At 40.7% G+C, this 15,050-nt stretch overlaps 1 protein-coding gene across 1 annotated transcript; it reads left to right on the top strand.

Annotated features, from left to right (window-relative positions):
• Nucleotides 1–1,648: 1,648 nt before the first annotated feature.
• On the top strand, nt 1,649–2,720 carry LOC102768034 (F-box only protein 31-like). The gene has a single exon (XM_015557789.1). The coding sequence runs from the start codon at nt 1,869–1,871 to the stop codon at nt 2,718–2,720; it is 852 nt and encodes a 283-aa protein (XP_015413275.1). The 5' UTR covers nt 1,649–1,868.
• The last annotated feature ends 12,330 nt before the right edge of the window (nt 2,721–15,050 follow it).

Raw genomic sequence — 15,050 nt, 5'->3', positions numbered from 1 at the left:
AGTTCAGTCCGAGGCTTAACCCTCTATCAGCTTCCCACAGCGGGCATTATTCATAAGAGCCTCAAACCGGAAACAACACAAATACTCATCAACTGATGAATGGGTAAACAAAAGGTGGTATACCCATACACTAGAATATAGCATACATAAAACTTTAAAATGTTACGCTAAGTGAAAGAAGCGAGTCACAAAAGACCAGATATTATCACTGCATTTATGTGAAATGTCCCCCCGCCCATAGGCATATCCATACAGAAAGCAGATTAGTGACTGCCTGGGGCTAGGGCGAGAGGACAGGGAGGGGGCACTGGGAAAGGGAGGCGACTGTTTAATGGGTATGAGTTTAAAGTCCTACAATTGGCTCCTCTCTGGGGGGGGCGTGGCTAGGCCCTGGGGGCGTGGCTGGACTCCTGGGCGGGACACAGGCCCATGCTGTAGAGGCATTACACCTGGAGGCATGGAGGAGCGTGCTTGCCTCTGTGGTGCGGGCTCTTCACGGGGATGCCAGAAACGCCAGCGCCCAGCTGCGACGGCAGCAGCCGACGGCAAGCCGGTCCCGGCTCCCGGAGAAAAGCAAGTCGAGGCGGACGCATATATTTGCTCATGCCTTGGTATTATCGTGTAACTCATGAGAGTTTTCACAGGAAGAGCCAAGTCATAGTCATTGATATTAACTTTGCATTACTAAAAAAATACTATTAGAAAATATGTTCTTTTGGAAGGATATATAAACCAATAAAAATATAGAAGTTCCACTTCTAGGTACATACCCAAAAGAAATGGAAACATGTTCACACAAAAAACTTGTACACAATGTTCATAGCAGCGTTATTCGTAAGAGCCTCAAACCGGAAACAACCCAAATACTCATCAACTGATGAATGGGTAAACAAAATGTGGTATACCCATACACTAGAATATAGCATACATAAAACTTTAAAATGTTACGCTAAGTGAAAGAAGCGAGTCACAAAAGACCAGATATTATCACTGCATTTATGTGAAATGTCCCCCCGCCCATAGGCATATCCATACAGAAAGCAGATTAGTGACTGCCTGGGGCTAGGGCGAGAGGACAGGGAGGGGGCACTGGGAAAGGGAGGCGACTGTTTAATGGGTATGAGTTTAAAGTCCTACAATTGGCTCCTCTCTGGGGGGGGCGTGGCTAGGCCCTGGGGGCGTGGCTGGACTCCTGGGCGGAAATAGGAAATATTGAAATGCAGCATCAGCTGGCAAAAATTATGGAAAAGACAGGATTCCTTTCATCTCTATTTTAGTTGGAACCTATTATTATTATTTTACATTTAAAGAGCCTGTTTTCCCTCCTACAGATGTTGTGTGCTGCATAACAATGCTTGGAGGAACCCAGAAACAACATTATGCAACCTCATTAGCACATATATTAGCCAACAGAAAGAGATTACTTTATTGTTTCACTTAAAGACCACCATTCCAGTGCCAATGGGTTGGTATATGTTGACAGGGCAGAGGTACAGTGTCAAACAGTATAACATTCAGATGAGCCTGGAAACCCTCTTTAGAGAGGGCATGCACGCATTTTATCCTAACACGTAGTCATCAAGATATGTTTTTTATTATTATAGCTATTGTTTTAACTATATGCGAAGCTGTTCCACCCATACAGACACATTTTGGGATTGTGGCAGCAAGATAATAGCTATAGAACACTGCTGAATGTCGTGGCGGACGGCTTATGCATTACTGGTTGGACATGCAGGCCTTCCCTTAACACCCATGTGGATGGCCCACTGCAATTCCAGCCCTCATTCAGAATTCGCCTGACGGAGAGGAAATCAGCCACGCTGGAGTGCCTGGAAGGCCGCCACCGCAGGCCCCACAGCTGCGACATGCAGATTCGGAAGGACAGGTTCAGCATCCAGTGCAGCAAGACAGACCACCGAACGGATTCACCCACGCGGCTTAGGGGAGAAGGGGGGCTGGTGCTGGTGCAGGAGGACAGACAGGTGTATGACTGGCTGACCTACCGCCGCCTCTACCTCCCGCCACGCCACCCGGATGACCTCATCAGGCCAGGCCTCTTCCAAGGCAAATACCAGAGCTTCAGACTAAAGAAGATTGCCATGCTCAGCTTCCATGGGAAGTATGCCAGGGTCACGAAGATCATGGGAGAGTCCATCGTGATGTTAGAGATCCACCTCCAGCGCCGCATCCAGCTGCGAGATGGCGAGATCTTCCGCAACTTCAACGAGCTCTCCCGCGTGGTCCAGGAGATTGACGAGCAGGTGACCCGGGAGCAGCAGCAGCAGCAAGAAAACAGGACTGAGGAAAGCGAGGGCCATGGCTGGCAGAGCCCTGCCCAGCCCAGCGTCGGGGAGTCCGGGGCTGCAGCTTCGGAGGAGCAGCCTGTCCCGTTTGTTCTGCCTGCGAACGTGCTCTCAATAGAACAGAACTACCCCCGAACCTGCAGGATGTGTTTCTATGGCGTGGACACTGTGTCTGTTACCAGACATGGCTTCGCCTCCACCTGGCGCCTCCCTGGAGTCTTCATCCTGTTCGATGAGAACCACTTCGGGTTCATCTGCCTGGAGCTGAAATACTTCATCCTGTTCGGCAGAGTCCAGGACACCTTCCAGAATGTGGAGGCACCATCCCCGCAGGCCTTCCTGGAGATGCTCAAGAACATTCAGTTCCGTCCGGGAGGAGCAGCTGGCATGCACTTTGAAGATTTGACCTTCTGACCAGGTTACCCACCTTTGTTTGTTTATTTTTTGTCCCCTACTGGGGATGTGCCCGCAACCAAGTACATGCCCTTGACCGGAATCAAACCTGGGACCCTTCAGTCCGCAGGCCGAGGCTCTATCCATCCAGCCAAACCGGCTAGGGCTTTGTTTGTTTTTTTAATCCTCACCCAGGATATTTTCCCATTGATGTTTAGAGAGAGTGGGGGAGAGAGGGAAAGACAGAAATAATCGATGTGAGAGAAACACATCAGTTAGTTGCCTCCTGCCCAAGCTCAGACCGCGGCCAGGCTGGGCAGGAGCCAGCAATTGAGGTAGAAATAAACCTTAGACCAGTGGTTCTCAACCTTCCTAATGCCGCGACTCTTTAATACAGTTCCTCATGTTGTGGCGACCTCCAATTTCATTGTTACCAATTGAACATAATTAAAGCATAGTGATTAATCACAAAAACAGTGTGTAATTATGTGTTTTCCGATGGTCTCAGGCGACCCCTGTGAAAGGGTCGTTCGACCCACAGGTTGAGAACCGCTGCCTTAGACCTTTCCATCCGCAGGTTAAGGCTCTATCCACTAAGCCAAACCAGCTAGGGCTGAGCATGTCTTTTTAAAAAGAAAGAAAGAAAAAGGAAAGATCCTAAAATTAGATAGTGGTAATTGTTAGATTGTACAACTCTGAATATAATAAAAACCATTGAATTGTAAAATAAATAAATAAATAAAAAGAAGAAGAAAAAAGCTACTACAAGTCACTTCTACTGGTCTACAAACTTCTCATCCTACATACTTATATTGGAATTAATTATCTTTATAATCAATATATCTTAACATTCCAAATACAAAGCATATAGAGAGTGTACAATGAAGAGAAAATCTTGTAGTGTAGGAGTGAAGGAGAGTCAATAGTATTTACTTTTGCCTCTCAGGTGTCTGAAGTTCAAATTACGCAATGTTAACATGCTAGGATAAATTAATAATTTCGTATGTGTTTTTATTCTATCAGATAATTCAGATTTAGATTTATGACTGACCAAATGTAAAGACCACTTACAAAACTCTCAAAATTATATTTGGGCTTGTACAGAAATAATGTAATACCTTCCTAGGAAAATATAGCCCTCTTTCTACTGCCATTAAATAAGCAATATGGAAAATACTTCATAAGTAAGAAACAATTCATGGGGTGTATTAAAATATTCCTTTTCATACAGACAAATTCAAGTACATAAGAGACTTGAGTGCGGGGTCCCTAGGACACTGAGATAAACATAGAAGTCCTGCTCCATTTCTAGAACTGTGTCATTTAGTTCCACCAAGACTGGCAGAGTCCACATACTTTCTGAGTCAAAAATTAAGAGTATTTCATATTTACATATTTGTGAGAATTCCAGTATCCAATTGGTCAGCCAGCAAATAAATCTTTAGAAGCAGAACCACTGGATTGGTCAAAGTTCCTGACATTTTTAGAAATAGCCATGACAGATGCAGGAGTTCACAGTTGCTATGGGCTCCAAATATTATAATAAAAATAAAGAAATAAGCATATATATTGACCACTGAGGAGAGCAAAAGACTCCAGATTATATTCACCGAGTTCCTCCTTCTGACAAAGTTAGAAAACCAGGTGTGGTATTTGAATTCCAATTAAAACTAAATCTACACAGAGAATTCAACCACTATGAGCAAGTAATTATGATTAATCATACCAAATAAAGTTTTATAAGACTACGTTAAACCTGAATCATCTGAATAACTACCTTAACTGACCATTTCATATTTCTTACACAGCTCCTTAAATTTTGAAATCATATGATTGTATATAACTTATATGTTTATTAGGACCCATAAATGTAGGTGATGAGTTATTTTTAACTCTTCTGAATAGTTGGAACACATGGGATATGAATTAACAAGTTAATAAGTTAGAATTTGAGCAAACTGAAAAGATTTCAAGATATTAAATGAATTTCCATATGGTCATTTTAAGGCCAGAAAATATTGAAGAAAAGCAATCAGTATTCATCAAGATACACAATATTCTTTAGACTGAGATATAACTGTTTGAGTTTTACTATTTTAACACAAAAGAAAGCAACTAGTGCTCCTTAGGCTTCCATGAAAACAATCAAGCTGCCACAATAGATAACCACGCAGTTCAGCATTGAGGACTCACAAGGTCCTAGGCAGATCATACTTGACCCGGTGCACCCTAGAGATGTTTCCCCTAATAGCTTCCCAGAGCACATCTCTTTCAAAGGAAAGCTTTGAAAGGAGGGGGCGGGGGGAAGGAAGGCTGGATTTAGATGCTGTTTCTCATATTAACAGATGAACAGCCACACCCCACATGTATGAATTAATTCTCTCTTGACATGGTTTAGTCACAGAAATCCCACAGATGACTGCCAGGATGGACCATTATTATGCGCTAAAGAAAACAGTGTACTAAGGATGCCTTGTACTAAGCATTAATATTACACAGAATCCAAATTTCAAAAGAGATGAACTGACTCCATGAGACCAAGTTTACATCAGAACATATGGATAAACGCTGCTACCAATGGCCCTATAAATCAGCTAATTGCTTCCAGAGAAGGCTTTATCTTAGTTTAACACTAAATGTATTTATTTGTATATGTATACCTATCCTTCCCTTAAAAAAATTTTTTTTTGAGATGACAAGTTTTCAATTAAAACAAATCTAATCTGATCAAGCTCTACTTTTACAGTATGGTTTCTCCAGTAAATTCCAATTTTCGTAAATTATAATTCAACCAATCATCACAAAATATGTGCTAGGCACTGAGAAGTAGTCTTGCCCTAAAGAAGTTTCCCACCTCCATGGAGAGATAAGTCAGAAATTGCCATGGAAACTAGAAATTATAACATAACAAGTCATACAGTGCAGCCAGAAGTAGAGAGACAAAGAAAAAGATTTAGGCCACCAGGGAGTTGGGGGTTAAAAGAGTTCAACAAGGGGAAACATGTCTGAACATCTTGGAGAACCCGCTGAAATTTGACAAGTAGAAATGACCAACCAGAGGGGGTGGGGGCAAGAGGCACATGGCCAGCTAGAGCAAATAGCCCGTGCACACCCACCGAGGCATGAAACAGCACAGCATGCTCAACAAACAGTTGTTGAACTGGCATTGTATTTACACATAGAACAGTTGTGTTAATATATTCTATAATTTCCTTATAAATAAACTGCATGAAAGCCACATTGCTGCTCTTCCCCATCTTAAAGGGGTGGGTGTGGTGGAAATCCCATGAATTTTCTTAGAAATTTTGCAAGATCATCCAAAACACATTCTAGTGGAAAGTTACAAACACAATGACAGCAGACATAAATTCAGAAATGACTTACAGTTGAACTTAAATGAAGAGGAAGCCCCCTCCAATTTATATCTTTTCCATCACCCTTGGATTTCAGGGTTAGCATTTTATTCAATAGTTTATTCAGCAGCACCAGGAGGTAGAAGTTTTTCCTGCATGCACAGTGCAGAGGTCAGAACTTTGGATGGACCTGAGAGTTAATCTTGTCTTTGTTTCTCAGGAATTGTGTGACCCTGGGTAGATGTTTTTATCTTCTCAACAGGAGTTATATTAACACATGCCTCAAATGGATAGTCTGACAATTAAATGAAGTTCTATCTAAAGATCTTTGCAGAGAGCCTGGTATGCAGTAAGAGCTCAATAAATAATTTTAAAATAAGAACAAAATAAGGCAATACATTGGTCTGTAATGCAAGCAAAACTAGGAATTTATGCAATTATCCAAATAATTGAGAACGAATCTTCATTCTTGAGACATAACCAGCTAGTTTAGATATAAAAATGATGTGGGTTTCAGATGAAAATGGTTCGGGATTTGATTTTCCTAACAGACAATTCTTTTTCCTTTTAGCCCATAGGGCCAACCTCAACTTCTGATCTCACTAAAAACTGCCTAAACTTCTTGGACGTTTGTTGTCTCATTTAACTCTGTTGTTAAAAGATACTTATATTGTTTCCTATAAATAGATGTCCAAAAGAAAAGTACCTACACACCAAAGGACACGGTATTGGGATATTTGAGAAGCCGGAAGCTCGTAAACAGCCTGGCACACTTACAGTAGCTGGTGGAGGCCCACACACGGGAGCAGTTCCCATGGGCTCTGTGATATCTTGGCACTGTCCCCATTTTCTGGCTCATCAGTTGATGGTACAGCACACTGTTTTTCAACACTGGCTGCATGTAAAAACCACCTGGGGCCCCTTTTAAATTCCCTTGTGTCTTCTGGTTGACTTGGTCTAGGCAGCAGCCTTGGTATCTGTATTTTTAAATTCCCCGTGTGATTTAAATGTGCATCCAGTATTGAAAACTACTAGTGTGTTGTCAAACTGCAGCGGGAAGGCCGGGGAAGGTTGGGGGGTAGGAGGAGGGGGGTAAGAGATCAACCAAAGGACTTGTATGCATGCATATAAGCATAACCAATGGACATAAGACACTGGGAGGTAGGGGAGGCCAGGGGATTGTCAAGGGCGGGGGGGGGGGGGAAGGACACATATGTAATACCCCTTGTAATACTTTAAGCAATAAAAAAAAATTAAAAATTAAAAAAAATATCTGGGGAATAAAAAGAAAGAAAAAGAAAACTACTAGTGTGGCATAATGTCCACTTCTAATTTGGAAAACAAGAGAGGGAATAAAAGAAAGTACTTGTTATAAAATACTTAAAGATGTTCGTGTGTTTTTTTAAATAAATTACAAGTGGGAAATAATTTGCCATTAAATGCCTTTTGTTAAATTTAATTCAATTAAACTATAATTTTTACTGAACGCTTATTATGTACACTATACATTGTGCTAATAACTGTCAGGAATACTTTTAAAAGTCAATTCCCTTTTTGGCAGAGGGAAAAATCTGATTAGGAAGACATTTACACACAAAAGCATGATTAGCGATAACTATAACACAGTAATAGAACAACTGAATAGTCTGGTTCTAAAGCTCTGAGAAGATCAGGGAAAATGGCCAGGGTGGCTGGGATTTCTGGGGGATACGTCAAGGAGGCGGCGGGACACAGGTCTGAAAGCAGCGAGGTTTGTAAAACAGAAGAGAGAGGAAGGACTCTCCGCCTTTCTTTCTGGGATGTACATTGGGAGGAATCCCGTCGTCAAGTTAGCTTTCCAGACAGGCCTACCTATTGTGACCTAGTTTAAAAGCATGCCCAGCCTGCCCTGGCCTCCTCTGGGCTCTTCTTTGTTCATAATTCAGAACCTGTGTAGGATGTGAGTAAGCATGCCCCAGGATTCAATGACAATCGTAACCTCTTTCTGCAAAGGAAAACTCTCCAAGATCACAAATCTGTAGAAATTAGATGTTTGTAAAACTCTTAAACTTATTTCATTTTCACTCACTACCCAAGTGGGCTTCCTAGCTTTCTCCCCCCCCCCCCCCCCCCCCCCTCCCGCCAAGCTAATGTTCTTTAGTTTACCATTGATCTTCGTTCTACCATTCTGGTCCCTGGTTGTGTCCTCCCTTTAAAATATTGGCAGTATTTAAAGTTAGTTTTAATATCGGTTGAGAATTTTTCTTCTTTCATTTGCAATCTGTGTTTGGGAAGTGATCTGCTTTTTGTTTCAGGTTGTCTTAATAGTTTCCAATATAATATTCCTTCTTGCACTGCAGTGGGTTCATTTACAAAACACTTAATGTTATTTGTGTCTTTGAAGAACTATATTCAGTGAGAACAAAAGTGAGTTCCTTCACAGAACTTATGATGGTTTGTAATTGGCAAACTACTAACATGGCCAGGTTTATGAACTAATAAAGAGAAGGAAACTTTTGGATGTTTACTCTTTTCTTTCTATTCACTAATTTATTCATTCAACAAATGTTTATTGAAACATCTTCTCTATGTGTCAGGCACCACACTAGGCACAGATAAGGCTCAGCCTCTGCCTCCAGATGATGTAATTCTTTGGGAAGAGGGTGTGGAGAGGAGACAGAAAGAGACAAAAACACACTGTGAACAATGTCACGACAGAGGTATGCACAGGAAGTTATGGGAAGCCCAGAGAGAGGGAAAGCTCATCCCTAAGTGGTGGGGCAACTCTAGTAAAAGCATAGGGTTTTAGCTGCACAAATAAGAGAGAAAAAGTCACGTCATACAGAGGAAGCAGTTTGTACAAAGGCCTAAAGTCACAAGATAGTATGAAGCTTAGAGTATGGAGGAAGTGACCCAAGATAAGACTGAAGAGATGAACAACAACCAAATATGAAAGATCTGGTAAGTGGTGCCAAGAGGCATGAACTTAACTGTATAAGGAACGTGGACTTACTGAAGTGCCGTAAGTAAGAAGATGAATGATCTGGCTTAACATGGCTGTGGTTTGGAAAACAGAGTGAACAGGGAGACTAGAAGAAGTAGATGCAGTAACCTAAGTGAGAAATAAGACTATGAACCAGACTAATAGACATTTTTATATAGTAAAGGGGATGAATTTGAGAGGCAGTAGAAGGTAGAACTGACAGAATACATAGATGATTTGAGGAGGATATACTAGTATATGGAAATGGGGAAAAGGCTGGCAGATAAGCATAATGTCTAGGTTTCTAGTTTGAATAATTGCATGGATATGATGCCACTACCTAAACGTTCCTCTCTTGCACTCAGTGTGGCTTAAGTAAATTTTGCCCAGAACCAAGTTAAACAAATGTGTGTAAGTAATAATGGAAGTTTAAATGATTCATTCATGATTCAATGAATAAAATGGGCAAAATTTCATTTGTGGTTATAATATTTGGATGATATCTGAATGGAGTACTTCTGAATTTGAGTCTATTACTTTTAAATAAATCAGCACAGGAAGTAGAGACTGGAAAATGTACCCTTTTGATATGAATAATCTAAACACATTTTCCTCTGCTTATTAAAATCATAGACCTCTGATATCACTTCTCATCCGTTTGTTTAACCTCTGAGTCCAGAAAAGAGACAACAGGCAGACATCAGCTTGACCATAGCCAGGATGTCAACTGACTGAAGAATCCCATTGGGTCAAGGATTGGTCTATAAATTACTGATTCTGTGGGCCTTCATATGTACATGGCAGACCCTGAGGCACATTTAGGGTCACAGGGAGCAGCCTTTCTCATTAAATATGTTATGCTACCTCATATAGCAAACATTTTTCTAATGTTTGATATGTTTAGAAGGCAAAGAAATTTGAAATGGCAAGAAACCAAAGAAAAAATGGTAAAAGGGCCTAGCCCTCAAATGAAATAAAAATGGATAGAACTATCCATTTCATGAATAATGAGTCTGGAGCACTTCCTGGCATATGCTCACTGGTACTATGTGTCAGAAACCAAATCAGTTTCCTGTCCTACTGGAATGTGCAGGCTAGTAAAAAAAGACATTTAACCAGTGACTAAAGTTTGCTGAAAATTCAGAAAATAAACCAGAAGATATGAAATTCCAAAATGGTAAAAAAATAAAATGAAATAAGAGTCTCTTGGCTCATTTCTAGAACACTGAGACACCTTATATAAAGTAGACCAAAATGGATAATAATAAAAGAATTTTAAAGAACCGTGGACATGCATATAGATAGACTCATTTTCAAAATGAAAAGCAAACTATAAAATGTGAACATAATAATAATTTGGGGCAAGAGTCTACAGGGTGGCAACCAAGTCTTTAAAGAAGAAAACACATAGTGAATGGTTGATATTACATTATTACATGTATATTATAATATTCAATTGATATTATAATATATAATATTAAAATTACCATAAAATACACAATAACATATTACTAACATATTATAATACAACATATTGTACCACAATAATATTGTGTATTGTATTACCTGAGTCCAAAGAAACAGAAACAATAGGATATATGTATGAGTCTCACCTCTAAGAGCTGTCATGATACAGATGTCCACTTTTGGTGGTATTGGTATAACATGTGGAACCATCTGTAAATTAAGTTCAAGATTTTTCTTCCCTGCTGATTTGGTTCTAAGGAACTCCACTTGGGGTCATAGGCATGAATTGTGAGGAGGCAATACAACAGGAATCAGTTTTGAAAGAGTCTGAACCACTTGCTAGAGCATCTTACTAGTATCTTCTAAACTTGTCCAAGCTCGGTCTCATAGACTTCATTTCAACTTGAAGATAGATTGTGCTGTACACACCCAACCTTGTGGCCGGATGGGTCAGACAACATGCAATTCATGATGGGAAGCTCAAGCCACATAGTCACACGGTGTCCCATGTTTAGGCAGTCATTCTCTTCATGGTACAGTAACAAGCCAGATGCTGTTTGCGAAAGAATAATTGCTTAACAGAGGAAGGCATAAATCTGCTCTAAAAGCCTAGAGAGCTACTAGCCAGAAGCTCCATACAGCATCCCTATTTGCTACGCACACATTGTCAGCGGGTCTGCTGGATCATAAGGCCCAGGTGATGGAGGATCAGGCACTGAGGTCAGAATTGCTGCAGAGACTTCTCTTGCTCCGTTCACACTCAAAACTGTCAGCATTATGGGATAACTCTGCACATAGCTAGGAGTAGCATATTCAAATGTGGTTTTTCTTTAAAATCACATACCAAGCATTGTACTTTTTTTTCATGGTAGATAGTGCAAGGTACAACAACTTATCTTTTACCTTACTCCAGACCATTGAACCCCCAAAACTTCATGGAGGGCATGGGCCCCTGAATTTTTGTGGAGTTATGTCCCACTCTCTTATTTAAATATTTATTATGAAGGCATCTGATTTGCTACTTATTGTTCATCAGGTGCAATCGACATATTATGATATATAGGACCAGTATGCACTGTCATTACAATCAATTTCTCTGTAACCTATATTATAGCAGACAGCAGAATTGACATAGAGCCCTACCTGACTCAAATGTGAAGGTCTACTGTTGGCTGTGCCAGATAAAAGCAAATCTCTTCCAGTTTTCCTCGCAAATTGGTTTGGAGGAAAAGATATTATTCTGGTCAAGAGCTGAATTCCAAGTTCCAGGGCCTGTGTTTATTGGTCCCCAAAGAGCAGGGATGGGGAACCTTTTTTCTGCCAAGGGCCATTTGAATATTTATAACATCATTTGTGGGCCATACAACATTATCAACTTAAAAATTAGGCTCCTATATTTGTTCAAACATTTAATTACCTCACCCTTAAAGCGTTGGCAGGGCCAGACCAAATGATTTCATGGGCCTTATACGGCCCGCAGGCTGGACGTCCCCCACCCCTGCCATAGAGATACCATATTTGGGATAGTAGCTGCAGTTGGATTTACCACCTGATTAAGTTTATGATTCTTAATAATTATCCAAGATCCAGCCAATTGCTGCATAAAAAAAACCAGATACATTAAATGGGGATGTAATAGGCATTACTCTGAACCTTTTCAAGTTTATGATGGTGGCGCTAATCTTTACAAATTCCTCCAAGGATATGATATTGCTTTTGAATTAATATATTTATAGTGATGGGAAGTTCCAGAAGCTTCCATTTTGTCCTATAATGTTCCTTACTCCATGGGTCAGAGAGCCAATGTGGGGATTCTGACTGTTGCCAACTATACATTCCGATTATCCCAATGATACATTCAAGAACTGAGGAAATAATCATAGAATGGGTCAGTTGACCACCTGGGCTCACTGTGAATTAAACTTGGGCTTATATGTCTGTCTTCTGATCACTGAAAATCCCCATTTTTCACTGATGGGCTAGAGTGGGTAGGTTAGGTCACAGGAATTAACATAATTAAGAGTCAGAATCTAGTAATTCCTGGAAGTTCTGGGTATTTCCTTTTTCACATGCCCACTCATCTATCAAATGGCTGTAGATTCCTTTAAGAAAAGACTTACAGAAAGATTTATGGCATTTACTTGAAGCAATAATAAAAGGTCCTTCCTCAAGGAGACCTAGACTTCCCTTCAATCAAAAGACTTTGAATCTGTGAGTTAAGGCCAGGAAACGGTGAATGACCCTTACTCCCCATTGCGGCAGCTCTAGTAGCCTGCCCAGCTACTTCATTCCTAGGGACACTAGGATCAAGTAGCCACCACCAAAGCTCTCTGCAGCCCAACACACTCTGATGATTACTATGCCTTCTACATAAGCTTACAATTTCAGTACAAAGAACCCCATATACGGGGAGAAGAAACATGGAGCTTACTTATCATGAACTGGGACTTTCATGGTAAAGATGATTCCCGCTGGAGAAACTGAGACCTAGGCCAACTTCCTGCCGGTTTGAGGTTCTGATTTATTCACCTTCATGGTCCAGGGACTTCCCGGTTGAGAAATGAACAAGCAACCATGCCTTTCTAATGTCATAGTTCACGCATCTGAAAGATCTTCGTACTAATACTATCTCTTTCAAAGGGCTATTGTGAGAATTGAATATGACAATGAATAAAAGTACATCGCATGATATAGACTACATAGTTAATTCTTGATAAATATTAGTTGTTACTATTATTTTACAAGAGACTACTACACAGAAAAGGGCAGCTCGGCCACCATACACTGGCCAGAGTAGCAGGACAAGAGCACACGAACTTCAGAATGTCGCAGGGTCGGTTTTTGCCACTTGACTTTCCCTGAGCAGCTGTTCTCCCTCAAGTTGACTGAAGTTGTATACCTTCAGCTCTTCTGGCGGGGCTACGTGCATACCCTCGGCCCTGGCTGAGCTTGTCCTCAAAGCAGCCTGACTCTCTAACCTTAAGTAAACTCAGCGATCCAGGGCCTCTGACAAATGCACAGTAAGGACGACGTTACGACAGAGGAGCTGCTTGATTTATTGTGCCTTATGAAATAGAAACCTCCTCACATCATGGGAATTAGTGATGGAATTTTTCAAAGAATAACAAAATGAAATCAGGAATGGAAGAAAAAAAAAATGCCCGGGTCCAACCAAAAAACTTTCTAATAAAAAATGCAAACCAGATGCAGTTAGAGATGACTGATAATTAAGGATGATAAATGACTAATGTTTTCTATTGAATTATCCAGTGCACACTATTGTTTCTACACGAGGGAATGATTTACATATGGCTGCTGGGCTACCTTTTTACCTAAATTTGATTTCACAGGCAATTCTCCCAACCCCAAAGTGCCCTCTCAATCACTGAGTCCTGTACTTACCTCAGGTGACCATCTTACCTTTCAGAGGCTTCTTTTAGAAGAATAAGAAAGGATGGAAGAGATTATGGATAAATATTCTTTCCAATGAGCATAAAATTTATGCAACAAAGCACAATAAGTAGGATTCAAATTCTATTTCCTCAGTAAGGATGATGCATTAGCCTGAAGCTACCATTTTCCCAAACCAGTCTATCTTGTGACAAAATGTATGTATTTTTCAGGCACATGTAGGGGATGAGGTACCTGGTCTGAGATTAAACCTTCCTTAAATCCCAGAACAATCCCACACTCTTGTTGCCATTGATCATGAGTATAGCCTGTTGCATGAGATCCCAAAGAGTTTTGGTCTACACCATCTAACATAGTATTAATGGTAGGCTGCCTTTTACTATTACCCATTGTTTAATCTGTATTAGCATTATCTCACCAACTAGGTTGTGAACAAGGACTAGATTCGCTGTCCCTATTCATTTAATACCATGTGAGCATGAAGAGAATCTCAACAAATATTCAATGATTACTTGACAAAGGGTGCTTGCTCCATTATTAGGACCATGCTAATATTCAACTAAGACAACCAGCTTCAACCAGACTTGGTATGTAACTTCAGGAATATTTTAGATAGGAGGTGATAGTGTTAACTACAAGAAGGAGAGGCTTTTTGTTTGTTTTGTCTTGTTTTTCATTTTTTCTGAAAGTATCACAGATGTCCCCCATTTTTTCCTATTGACCCCCTCCACCACGCCCCTGCTCCCTGCCCCAGGTCTTCACCACACTATTGTCTGTGTCCATGGACTGGGCATATATGCATATGTTCACTGGTTAACCAAAGAAGGAGAGTTTGTTTTGTTTTGTTTTTGGTTTGTTTTTAATCTTCACCCGAGGACATTTTTTCTATTGATTTTTAGAGACAGTGGAAGAGAGAAGGAAAGACAGAAAGAAATATGGATGTGAGAGAAACATATCAATTGGTTGCCTCCTGCACATGCTCTGACCAGGGCCTGGGGCTGGGGAGGAGCCTGCAACCAAGGTACATGCCCTTGACCGAAATCAAACCCAGGACCCTTCCATCTGCAGGCCGATGCGCTATCCACTGAGCAAAACCGGCTGGGTCTATGGTAACCTTATGTAAAACTCTCTAAGGAATGATCACTCTTTTTTTTTTTT

The sequence above is a fragment of the Myotis davidii genome, unplaced genomic scaffold, assembly GCF_000327345.1.
Source record: "Myotis davidii unplaced genomic scaffold, ASM32734v1 scaffold147, whole genome shotgun sequence".
Taxonomy (NCBI): domain Eukaryota; kingdom Metazoa; phylum Chordata; class Mammalia; order Chiroptera; family Vespertilionidae; genus Myotis; species Myotis davidii.
The sequence above is the reverse complement of the archived record's forward strand: the minus strand, read 5'-3'. Positions and strand labels throughout refer to the sequence as shown.